The 12,329-nt window shown below is 36.6% G+C and overlaps 2 protein-coding genes across 3 annotated transcripts in view; one reads left to right on the forward strand and one right to left on the reverse strand.

Moving 5' to 3' along the window:
* The first annotated feature begins 94 nt into the window (after positions 1 to 94).
* Positions 95 to 2,282, forward strand: vnc (GNAT family N-acetyltransferase vnc). Of its 2 annotated transcripts, none has more exons than XM_033338698.2 (2): positions 95 to 218; positions 1,003 to 2,282. In XM_033338698.2, exon 2 carries the CDS (start codon positions 1,262 to 1,264, stop codon positions 1,814 to 1,816), a length of 555 nt encoding a protein of 184 aa, XP_033194589.1. In that variant the 5' UTR covers positions 95 to 218; positions 1,003 to 1,261; the 3' UTR covers positions 1,817 to 2,282. The 2 variants fall into 2 exon arrangements, with proteins under 2 accessions (XP_033194589.1, XP_033194591.1); XM_033338700.2 differs by lacking the exon at positions 95 to 218 and adding an exon at positions 631 to 858.
* The window catches only part of p130CAS (Serine_rich_CAS and FAT-like_CAS_C domain-containing protein p130CAS), a 167,608-nt gene continuing 156,954 nt past the window's right edge, over positions 1,676 to 12,329 (reverse strand). The window contains exons 6-9 of the mRNA XM_076622248.1: positions 9,432 to 9,784; positions 8,122 to 8,414; positions 6,454 to 6,810; positions 1,676 to 5,611 (exon numbers count right to left, since the gene is read on the reverse strand). Of these exons, the coding sequence (XP_076478363.1) occupies positions 5,324 to 5,611; positions 6,454 to 6,810; positions 8,122 to 8,414; positions 9,432 to 9,784 (1,291 nt within the window). The 3' untranslated portion in view covers positions 1,676 to 5,323. The remainder of the gene's footprint in view (positions 5,612 to 6,453; positions 6,811 to 8,121; positions 8,415 to 9,431; positions 9,785 to 12,329) is intronic.

Below are 12,329 nucleotides of genomic sequence, written 5' to 3' on the forward strand. Positions count from 1 at the left end.
AATCAGAACAGGCTCCTATTTTTGAAAAGTGGGAACGAAACCGCTTTGATAGGTTCTTCCGGGAACGATGCGATTGCGCACTAACCATCGCGGGTTTCGACTGTTTCCTGTCGGCTTTAGTCGTAGGCTATTCAAAAGTCGCTAGTCAGTTGTGACTATTTACGATTTTCACGCGTGTGATGCCGACTAATGCACAAAATACAATTTATTGGACTTTGGTAAGTGATGTAATATATCCTTGAAAGATTACACGTTTCGCTAAATAACGGTGAATAATTTATGTATACAATTGGAGGGGGAAGAATTCATAACCTGTACATATACTATTCCGTCATCGATTCAAAATGGCGTATTACCATTGAACGAAAAAACGTAGATAAAATTTTTATTTCATGGTGCTAAATCCGTCGTTCGTGTTTTTATATTTGGTGAATTTAATATTCTTGCTAAGAGAGCAAGAAAGGAAGAGGTTATGACACAGTTCCCGTGTGTGTCGTTCTAGGAAGTCCGTTAGTATATTCATAATCGGGGTACGGAATTAATAATGCAGGAAATCGTTCTAGCAGCTTTCTCCGTAATATCGAGTCTACTCATAGTATTTGGCCTGGTGCTGCTGGGTAAGAACGATAGATAGTAACTTTTCGCTATTGCTGCGCTACAGAGTGTTTCGAAACATTGTTATCCGGCCTGTCGAATAGTCGTATAGTTCCAAAGTCGAAAATATAGTAGGAGAGTTTGACTATATACATAACTTTTATCGTCACGTGTATGTGCAATTTCGACGGCTATTCTAGGTTTCGAACAGTTAAAATTTCTTTTGTTTTGTATCTTTCCCCTATAATGTATACTATCGACAAGGTATTTACTGTAGTTATGTCGTACATCGTTTGTTGTGTGAATTATATTTTCATCATACTATGTATTTATATAGTGTATCCAAATTCGATTTGTGATTTTTATAGGATCTCTTCTTTACATGCATCTTTTGTCTGTCTTTTTTAGGTTGGTATTTAGTTTGGAAGTTTTTCCTTTCAAGGTTCAGGTTTGTCCGGGAATTATTGGGTGGAATGAGTGAATCCTCTCCTGTAAATGACTTAAAGAATGGTAGATCTCGCATGAAAAAAATTCGCAAAGATTAAGGACACGTTTTTATATTTGAGACAAGAAGATTATTAGAAAGAGAAAGATCATCAAAAGAAGAAAATTGACCAAAGCAAAATTGTTTTTTATTTATATATCTATAATATTTTAATTTATCAAAATGTCTATAAATATACGTTGTGCTACGACAGATGATTTATTAAATATACAGCACTGCAATTTACAATGCTTGCCAGAAAATTATCAAATGAAATATTATTTATACCACGCTCTTTCGTGGCCACAGTTGAGTTATGTGGCAGAAGATGAAAAAGGCAGAATAGTAGGCTATGTCCTTGCTAAAATGGAAGAAGATTGCGAAGATAATCCACATGGACACATTACTAGTTTGGCAGTAAAAAGGTCACATAGAAGACTTGGTATTGCACAGAAGCTTATGAATCAAGCTTCCAGGGCAATGGTTGAATGTTTTGGTGCAAAATATGTTTCTCTACATGTTCGTAGAAGTAATCGTGCAGCTTTGAATTTATACACAAGCAGTTTGCAATTTGAAGTATCAGAAGTTGAACCAAAATATTATGCTGACGGAGAAGATGCTTATGCTATGAAACGCGATCTTAGTAGCTTTTATTTGGAAAAGAATGCAGCAAAAGAAAAAACAAACAAAGATGGTAATACGCACATACATACTGGCAGATGCTGTGATCGTTCATAGTCAAATTGGGATGTTTACCTATAAGTCATAACTGATTCCACGCGTCATTAATTCAATACTGTTTGAATTCAAATCAGTATCATATGTATGAATACATATAATATTTTTCATAAATAGATTTCCATGAAAAGTGCACGAAATAATCACGAGTCAAGCATCATGGCTTGAATGTTTGACATATTATCATTATGAAAATTTTGCAAATACTTAGAATATTAGTGTTCATTCGAGCCTTACCTGAGACATATGAAATGTTTTATATACCGCTAAAAAAGGGGTGTACTTGTTAATAATTATACAGCGGATAGGAGAGAGACGAAACTAATGTATGTAACGTATGTTCAATGCGGATTGAGTTAAAAAGTTTCTAACAAATGTATCATTGCGTGTAGTTAATCAATATATTGTGTTATTTAAGACCTACGACTCTTAATATAATAATAAAGACTATAAGCAGAGATGACAATGAAGGTTTTATCACTTTCTACCTGTGTATTCAATTAATCTTTATTGAACCATTGAAACTATAATATACAAGTAACGCGCCAGTATACAAAATTATCACCCAGATTTCACCAAGCAAATTAAGTGCAAGATGATACCAACTTTTTAAAGGAGAACACTTTTTAAATATTTATGCTCGTCATTCCATCTTTATATCTGCGTTACGTGAAACGATTTTAATTATCCCTGCTGTTTGTAAATACTTGATGCACTTCCACGAGTATGATTTTATGCTTAAAAATTAATGTTTGACGATTGCACGATTTTTAAATATTTCGTTCCTTTCTTTGTCACTGCTGCGTTGGTACATTATTGTATTTGTGTATACATTGTAATAGGAATAATTATAATATACATATATATGTATATATATATAAATATACTTATGTACACAGTAAATGTCCTTAAAGTAACATAATTGATTCAGTTCGAAGGACATGCTAATCCGATACGTCGATTAATTTTCCATTTTCATAATCGATCGATTATATATATATATATAATTTATGCAAGATTAAATTTAACGTAACGGTAATCAATGAATCATCGATATTTAATGTTTAACCGAAAGTCTTCGCTGACAAAGACTCCATTGATAAAACCTTCCATAATCTTAAGAACAGTTTCCGATTGTAATATTGTTTCGGTGTAAAGAAAATTCCAGGTACGATGTACGATCAAACGAAATGACGCGAAACGATAAAGGCAATTGTGTAATCTGTGCGTTTCACATTCTTTTTTTCTGTTCGATGTAAAGAGAAAAAAAAAATTCATTTCACTTAATAGTACGTCACGATCAATCGGAATACGATTTTCAATGAGAATGTGACAAGCACCTATTGATATATCGCCTATGTATAAATTCTAAATATACAGTAAACTCTAACTGCCTGAAAAATGCGTTTTATCTTACAAAAACGTTCCACCAATAAATTATAATACAAGTCTCGTAAACGAGGTTCATGTTCACGCGATATGCTCCGATTATATAATCTCTAAAAAATAAACTATAAGCTATATCGTGGTGAATACTCCCTAATCGTAAGTGCCGGATGATCGCCTTAATTTCTTTTCTCTTTTTTGACATTTCGATTTCTCGCTCGAACGATCTTCCGTTTTCTTTTTCCCCTGTACAAAAGGAGAAAGACAAAAAGGCTGCGTCTCGAAAGGCGGAAAGTAAATACATGTTTTGAATGATACAATCGATCTTAAAGCTGCGACACAAATGTGCGGTTGTCGATTACCTTTCGTAATACCTAAGAATGTAGTTTTTCACGGTTAATCGGAGAAAATAATTAGTACAATTTATTCAATTTAAAAACAAATTCAGCAAAATCAGATATAGACGTTGCTCATATTTTTCATAAATCTATATTATCTTTTAACAAAAGAAGCAGTCCTGCCGATTATAAAAATTATTTAATCCCTACGCCCTATGCCTCTAAAACTAATTTCTACGATAAGGGAACGATTCGATTGCTATGAAAGTTTTATAATCGGTAGGAGCGTCGTCGGCCGATGATAATCGATAAAATGACCGTGTATAAGGCGTATCGTTTCGTACTGTTTCCAAGTTATTGTTTCTGCATCGTTCCTGTAAAGGGAACACGCTTTGTAATCGAATTAGGTTATTGGAATGATTATAAACAGTCTGCAAATCCGATGCAATTTCTTTTTGTTATCATCAGTGTGTGTTTATGATTGATCGAATAATGCTGCTGGAAGAGCCCGTAAAAAGGCCTGACACGAAAAAGTCGTGACATGGCGGTAAAATGGTATAAAATTCGTTCAAAATTGGCCTCTAAAAAGATAGCGTTCCTTGCGTTCTTCGAATTTGATGTATAAACGTTAATGCCATAAATGTAGCTGTTATAAAGTATTCTCGATTAGAGAAAATTCCTTTCTTGCATCAGTGGCTCTTTCTCGCAGTATATATTAGGCTGTTGCGTTTGTTCCATTTTCTCAATGTTTTTAGTCTCCTTTCATTTAAATCCAATTAATATTTTCATCGCAGTATAATCTATTGTAAATATGCGTCCAAATGAAAATGTTTCATATTTTAATAGAGTTTTCTCTTCGCATGATACACACCTAGGACGACGATTAATACGCTGGCAACGACAACTGCGTATCAAGTTCGAAATGATCCTCGTTTTCAAGCAAACAATACACCGACGTCTCGAGAATTATTTCGAACACGTTCTACACGTCGCTTAATTGATTCCACACCTCTAGCTAATGAACGACACGGTTACATGGTTTCCTAGAAAAGTCTACGTTCTCTATATTCTCGAGTACATTACAAATATACGCTCGTCTCGAAGGAGCTTTTCCCTTACGTTCTATATACCTGTGGCTTTGGCAGTTGCGTATCTCTAAGTAACGATAGGCCTCGAGAATTCTTTATTGCGTTCAAGAGGGAAGGATGTCGTTTCTAGTCGGGCGAAAAAGCAAGTTGGCGTTTCCTCTCTGGTCCAAATTCATTTTCTCGTCGATTAAACAATCAGAAATTCGTGTATCTACGATCTACTTTGCTATCATCCGAGCCAAAAGACGGATTTCTTTTGTTTATAGCTGTTCGTTAAAACAAATCTATCAATCAATAATCATATAATTTTTACCATCATTTATTTAATTTACTTCGAATTTCTCTTCGTCGTTAAAATCTCTACGTTTGACTGGACGATTAAGCATCGCGATATTCTAACAGGTGAGCCGCTCTTTTCTATTAAATCGGCAGTGAATACACGCTACGACATATATTTTTATTTTCCTTCTTCCAATCGATCCTACTGTCGCATTACGTTTCTAGCGAACAGAAACTTAGGATTGTAGAAAACAATCCAAGGAACTTGATGGAGGCGTCGTGAATTTCACGTAACGTGACTTCTTCCTCGAAAGAAAAATAACAAATAGTTCTCAGCTCGCGTGTATCCAAGATATCTCTTCTTTTTCTCCTTTACCCTCTTTCGTGTCAGAGATTAGGATCTGATCTTTGGATGCTCAAGGCTGTTGCGCAGCGTGAATCATGGCGACCTTCAAGTCCTTGGCCAAGTGAGAGACGTCCACCACGCTGTCGACCATTTCCTGAACAGCGGATACGCTTGGGAAGAATTGTGCCGCCTGTTTTGTCTTCGACACGGTCTGACCCAGAGCCTCGTTTAGAGCGTTCGCGCATTGTAGAACGCGTGTTCTCACGTCGTTCCTCGTCACGTTTCTGTGCACCGTGTCACCGATGTGCACCAGTCTATGAGCACTCAGCACCACGAACTTTCCATGCGCTAGGAACACCTGCTTTTAAAAGATAGAAAACGTTTCTGTTAATTTAATTCTATCACTTGACCTCTTTTCTCGGTCACAACGTTTCTTGATTTTTTAAATCATAGGTTTTCTTTTCCCTTGTCTCGTTTAGTATCAATGAAGCAATGCTATCCAAAGAATTAGCGAATAGCGTATGTTGGTAAAATATTTATCCTCTTTAAAATATGTAATTATTAAAGAACTCTACTGTATTGTATTCTTTCTACATATAAATAGTAATCAATTAATAGTTAAAAGATAAGACAAGGTGATGAACTAGGTGGAATTGAAATTTCTAAAAGATATGTATGTATGTAAGACCCAACCGGAGCCTAAATACCTGTAAACAAACGTATAACATATTTTTATCCGCTGTTTCATCGCTATTTATTTCCTCGTACTCTCTTGAACCTAATTTCCTATTTTATCGTTCATCGATTTCAAATTGAAATATACCCTCAGTTAAAACTACAATACTTTATAGTAGAAAGAAATTCTACTTTCCCTACTACAAAGATTCTTCGAATTAAAAATCCTTTTATTTTATCATACTCTTAAATTTGACTGTTCATTTTGTTATCCCTTATTACCAATTAATCCCGTTTTATCCCGTAAAATGGAACTTTTCAACGCTTCTATCGCACCACAATCTCTGTCTTCGAATCTTAAATTCTAACTCGAGATCAAACCCTTAATCAAAATACTCCGAATACTGTAAAGTTATCTCAGTAATAATACTCCACGAGGCCTTATTTTTCCATGGCATATTTTCTTGGCTCATGGTTCATCCGAAGGACAATGGCCATTTAGATTTCCAGGTTTACGGTACTCGCCTTTGGTGGTTGGTTATGCTCGACTGTCTGCATGAAGGCGTCAATGGCGTGAGTCAGGTGATTGCCATGTGTGATCACCTGGGCGGCATAGAAAGCCAGCAATTGTTTGTCGTTGGGATCCATGGGTGTCGGTGTCGTGGGTGGCATTTGAATCGTGGCATTGTCCGACTCGGACACCAGGAGATCGTAATTACTACGTAGTTCCTGTGGCAGCGTTGCCCTCACTTCCTCGCGTTGCTTCGCGACTACCTCCCTCGAGTCAAGATTTACGTAATCGTAATCCTCGCCGGCGCCGCTGTTGTTGCTGCTACCGGTTGAAATGATCGACGACCGTTTGAAGAGCAGGGTCGAGTTGCCCTGTTTTAGACAAATTTTACAGGTTCGATTATTTTAAGGAATTCGATTACGAGCTCGGTTTGTTTAGGGATGAGAAACGATGATAAGACTGTACGTGTGATTTAAAAGTAGTTGGAATTATCTTGTGCGATGAAACGTAGGATTCTAGATTGGAACATGATGGGAAAAATAATTGTCGTTGCAATGAAATTGAAATCGGAGAAGGGGCTGTTAGAAGAAAAGGGGGAGGAATTTGGTTACTGGACATTTCTGTGGAATGTCAATTAGTAAATTTTTAGCGTATGTGTTTGTGGAAAGCAATATTTGATGATGATATGTTTTCTACCAAGTAAATTAGTAAGTTTATTATAAAAGTAGAATAACAAATTGATAAGAAGTGGGAAGAGTGATCTCATAATTGACAAATAGCGTAGCGTAGCGTGAGAAGATGATTAAAATTTTTGCAGCTACCAGATAGAACACGTGAGATTTGAAAAATTTGTCTAAATTTTTTATCAGCGTTTTTATGTTTAGAAAAATACAGACTTTCTAGGGGCCCGAGAAAGTGTAAGTCAAAATTTTGAGAATTTAGATATAACGTAGTTCCACTCTTAAAAATGTTATTCCTTCAGATTTATAATCAAGTTACAAGCGTTACTTTCTCCGCGATATTTTTCATGACTTAGCAAAATATAATAAATATTGTAATAATAATAGACGCTATATTATGAAAAATATCAATGGACCGTCATACACCACTATGATCCTCAGTTTTCACTATATTTTCCTCGATGGTACTAAAGTTCCTGAATTTCCATACGCGTCTATGAAAAGATGAGAACGGTGTCGGCGTACCGTACGATTAAAAACAAGAGAAAGATGTTACATAAACAAAGTTCGTAAATGCCTTGCAAGAAAGACACGCAAATCATAAACGACTGGTTCCTCTTTTGATTCTACGTGGAAACGATGTGAATTTTGTATTCACGAGAACGTACGGCACTTCGAACAAGAACCTCGGTAAACATGACCAATCGATCGAACGATGATCCAGTAGCTTAAAATTTCACTATTCTTGTTAGAAGTTTGTAATAAAAGATTTACAACCCTCTCTTTATACAACATCATTTTCTTATTTTCAATCGTACAATATACACCGATATCGTTTGGCGGGACAAAACTGAAACACCCTGTGTACGACGTATCGAACCAATTATACCAGTTAACCAATTAGACGCTCAAATGGCTAATCCTGCGTGCTTTTTCGCGTCTTCTTTTTTCCCGATTCCACCAACTAGAGAGATCGTAATTTCGTTTCTATTCGATGCTCACCTGAATGAAACTGGCGACCTGACGAACGTCTTCCGTGAGTGCCTGAGCGCACGCGATCAGCTGATCGAGTGGATCCGGTTGCACCGGCGGCAACAGCGAGGAAGGTGGCCCGTTTGTAGGTGTCGGGGTATCGCCACCCCCGCGACACAGTTTACCCGCGTCCCATTCCATCGCGTCCAGTTCGGACGCGGCTTCCTGCACGAGCTTGTCAGAGTCGCGGAGAGCCTTGACCAGAGGTCGTAGCTTCGAAGCCAACCCTTTGTCCGGTGCTTTGCCCGCATTCCCCAGCGTGCCTGCGCAAGAATACAAAAATTATGTGTGTAGAGAAATCACGGCAAGTCTCTTGGGAGAATCCTTTCCGGCGTGGCGTCGTTGATTCGACGCGGACCAATTGTTCCACGTCGACAGCCACTCCGCCTCGAGATTCGCTCCGCTCTTCGTGAAACTAATTCGAGCATGGGGAGAGGAATTTTCTGTCGTCGTCAATGCGTGCATCGATGGGTTTGCAAGCGTAATTAGAAAGGGGGAGCGTTTTCTTTTCGATGGACGTTGATCGTAATTGCGATTGTTGCGTGGGCGATGATGATGTTGGGACGACGTTAAGATTGCAGACTGGTACTACAATAGTTGTATATAATGTGATTTCTTTACTTAAAAATAGACTACTACTACTACTATTTCAGAACTGAAGGCTATCGAAGTGTTATCACTTCCTACGCGTCGTCCGTGTTTGTTTTCAGTCGATTAAAAATATCCTGTTAACCTGCGCAGTCTCAAACGTTTAAACATACCTTGAACAATTGACAAACTCTAGGTAGAATGTTTCAACTACTCGCTTCGTGTGTTTCATATATTTTGTATACTTTGTATATTTCTTCAAAGGTACATGCATGTTTCATATTCGTATCTTATGTCCATTATACAGGGGACTGTATTCTTCGAACCATTTGTTAATCTAATTTACTGAACCATTTGGTTAAGAAAAAAAAATTAATAGAAAGTTGAAACTAATAGAAGTACAATTCTCCTATTCTTCCTTAGATTCTGATAATAATATGAAAATTCAAAATTGATACGTATATATACAATGGAATGCACGTAATGAAAACAAACTCCCGTGAGAGACCAAACCAATGAATGGATCTGATTAAGAATTACGACAACGACTAGATATTTCTCTTCTCCAATCATCAGATTTTCAATTCACGTCGAAGGAGAACCGGATACATCTTCCTCGTATCAAACAAATAATAACGAATTTATGTGAAATTCCGTACAGTATGTCTATATTTCAGCAAAGTGAGAATTACCTTCGGCAAATTCAGCCAGATCGTGCAAAGACGTTCTCAGCCTGAGCGCAGCAAGCCTAAGATCCATTAGGGTGGCGTCTAATCGCTGAGGCGTTCTCCATGTGGGGCTCACGAAACCGAGTAACCTGGCTATCGCTGCGGATGCCTCGCTCTGCAGCCTTTGCAGACCTTCCAAAGCGGAGTCCAACTCCAGGGGAAGCTCCTTGCTAACTGGAACGTCGTAGATCTGCTGCGTTTGCGGCGGAGGTGGAGGTGTCGGCGTTTTCGGCACGGGCGTGTTGTGTCGGGACGGTAAAGAGGATGCTGGAAGACGCGATCGAGGTACATCGTAATCCTGTGCAGCCAGACTGGATCTGAAACGAGGCAAACGTTTTGTCAGTATAATCCGTGTATACAGTTTTCGCTCGTAAATACGATTTAGCAGTATGAATTATGATTCGTTCGCTAATTAGAACTTGGACATTACGATTATTGTGATATGTATAATTTTGTGTGCTAGACTAGAAGATTGGCCGCGTAGTAGTGACACACTTATGTGAATATGAGTGTGTGGAAGTATATGTGTGCGCGACGTCTCGAAAAACAGACGAATGTAACTGTTCCGTTGGCAGTGTGGTGTGGAAGATGGCGAGACAAAGAAATTGCTGAGACGCGTGCAAATGTATATCGACGAAGATCCTGTACATCGTTTATTAAATAAATCTAAAATTATTTTAATATGAATTCTAAGCGTAACCTTAGTGTTCCTTTACTTTTATTTCGGCAATTAAGATGCACAATTCTCCACAACGATAGATCTTCTATAGATCTTGGACAAAACGTGATACACTGGAGTCTCGATTAACAGGATGTGAATTAACGAAACGATCGATCAATGGACCGGTCCTCTTCTTTAGAAAATATCGTAAAGCGGGAAAAAAGAAATTGTCACATTGTGACCGAGGATTTTCTGTTCTGTTTAATATTAATACAATAAATCCGTTTATGATATCGATATTTATAAAATAACTCGCAATGAATGAAAACAGAGTTATTCGATTATCGGAATAGCGAGTGTCATAATTGGTTCGGATAATCGAAGTTCCAGCGTAATTAACCTAACTATGGGAGAAATTAAAGTTCTTAATAGGTTTCTAACGATTTTTCAAGAGCATATCCAATCTTTGCTGTAAATATACACATTACGTTCATGAATGTGAGATTTGCGAACATATCTAGACACAAGTGTTTGAAGATTCGAATTGAAACGTCGGAGGAAACAAGCTTGCTATTAGTTTCGTTTCGCTGTAATTAACTTTAATTCGTTATTAAAAGTTTATCGAATCAAATTTCAGCAAAGTTTCCCGAGTTTTAACTTGACGCGCAGATTTTCCATTAGCGTAGCGAGTTTCTACAACTTTTCATTCAGCGTAATTTCTATCATTTGCGGAGACAAAGCAAAACGTTTTTAAAATCGTTATATTTAATACGTTAGCGTGGAAAGAATTGATACCTACGATAAAATTTCAGATTTTAGGATCGTTTTCAATTCTTAACCAACCGTTGTACGATAAATTCCTCGTAAAACATTTTACGCTAATGCAACACCGTGTGTATTCATTCGAGCGTAAAATTTCTTGTCTCTGGTTTGTCGGCCGCTGTTCTAATTTCTCACAGAAACCAAGAAAAAGAACTAGCCTGAATTTTATCGCTGAAAACCTAGCCATTTCAAGAGCCATCTAAAGCGTATTTCCATTTGGTTTCAACTCGCTTCAGTTTCCTATTCATTTAGCCATTAGGGGCCACACTCCCATCGAGTACTATTAATCAGTGGCAACGAAAGGGATGTAGAATAGAAATAATAGTTCCAAAGGAATAGTTCCAGAAGTAAGAAGCCTGTTATCCTAAGTACTAGTGATTAAATACGATTGATGTTATCAGTAAAGTCGAACGATTACGAAAGTTGGAAGACATTGAAAAGTACAACTTTTTCATGGAATAATGACAGAATCACAGTTATGTGAAAACAAAAAAAAAAAAAAAAGAAGAGAAGAAGGTAACGAGAAAGTTATTTCTGCTTGAATATTAATTTTAGGTCATAGAGTTTTATTTTTCTCACTTCTTTTATTACTAGATGCTATTAATTAAGAGTAATATTTATTATTGACAGTTTACAGCCAGAAATTACAATTATATCTGTTTAAACAATCTGGCATTGCTTTTAACAAAGGGAAATTTCTAAAATTTGGTTCTATATTTCTATAATCCAAGGGTGGATAAAAAAGGATTAATCGTCTTAAATTTGAACTTTTTAGTAAGACAAATCTCAGTGTTGGCAAAGTAGTTCCTTAAAGATATGGTTTATTTGTTATACGATCTATTACGAAAGAAATAATTTTCATAATAGAATCCACGTCCTAGACCAGTTAAAGTCTCGCTGAATTTATTAAAAAGATAATTTTCTACTGATAAAAATCGATTTAAGCTATCTAAAAACCAACGATCACTGATTTGGCAGAAAAGTTTGAAATCAGCGAAAAAATTGAGAAACAGTACGTGAGTCTTAAAAAAATATTGCGTATTGGATCCAATATCAAAAACGATATTAGTGCAAACCATTTATGTACATAAAAAGTTGTTACTACACAAAGAACGCGTAATACACGCGTGTCTCGCAATATTTATTTAAATATTTTCAACATACTGATAAATTTTTATAAATCACTAGCATATTATGTAATATGTATATCATTCTATACTGAACGATTAACAAAATTTTATTTTTATTTCTATTTCCTCTAAATATCACGTCTAGGTCTTTTACTTCGAATATTTTACATATTTCCTCGCACGCTATATACGTTCTGTATATTTTTCCACATTTCAGTTTCCCATAAATGCATAAACATACACAGTACG

Source organism: Bombus vancouverensis, chromosome 1 (genome assembly GCF_051014615.1).
Source record: "Bombus vancouverensis nearcticus chromosome 1, iyBomVanc1_principal, whole genome shotgun sequence".
Lineage (NCBI taxonomy): Eukaryota > Metazoa > Arthropoda > Insecta > Hymenoptera > Apidae > Bombus > Bombus vancouverensis.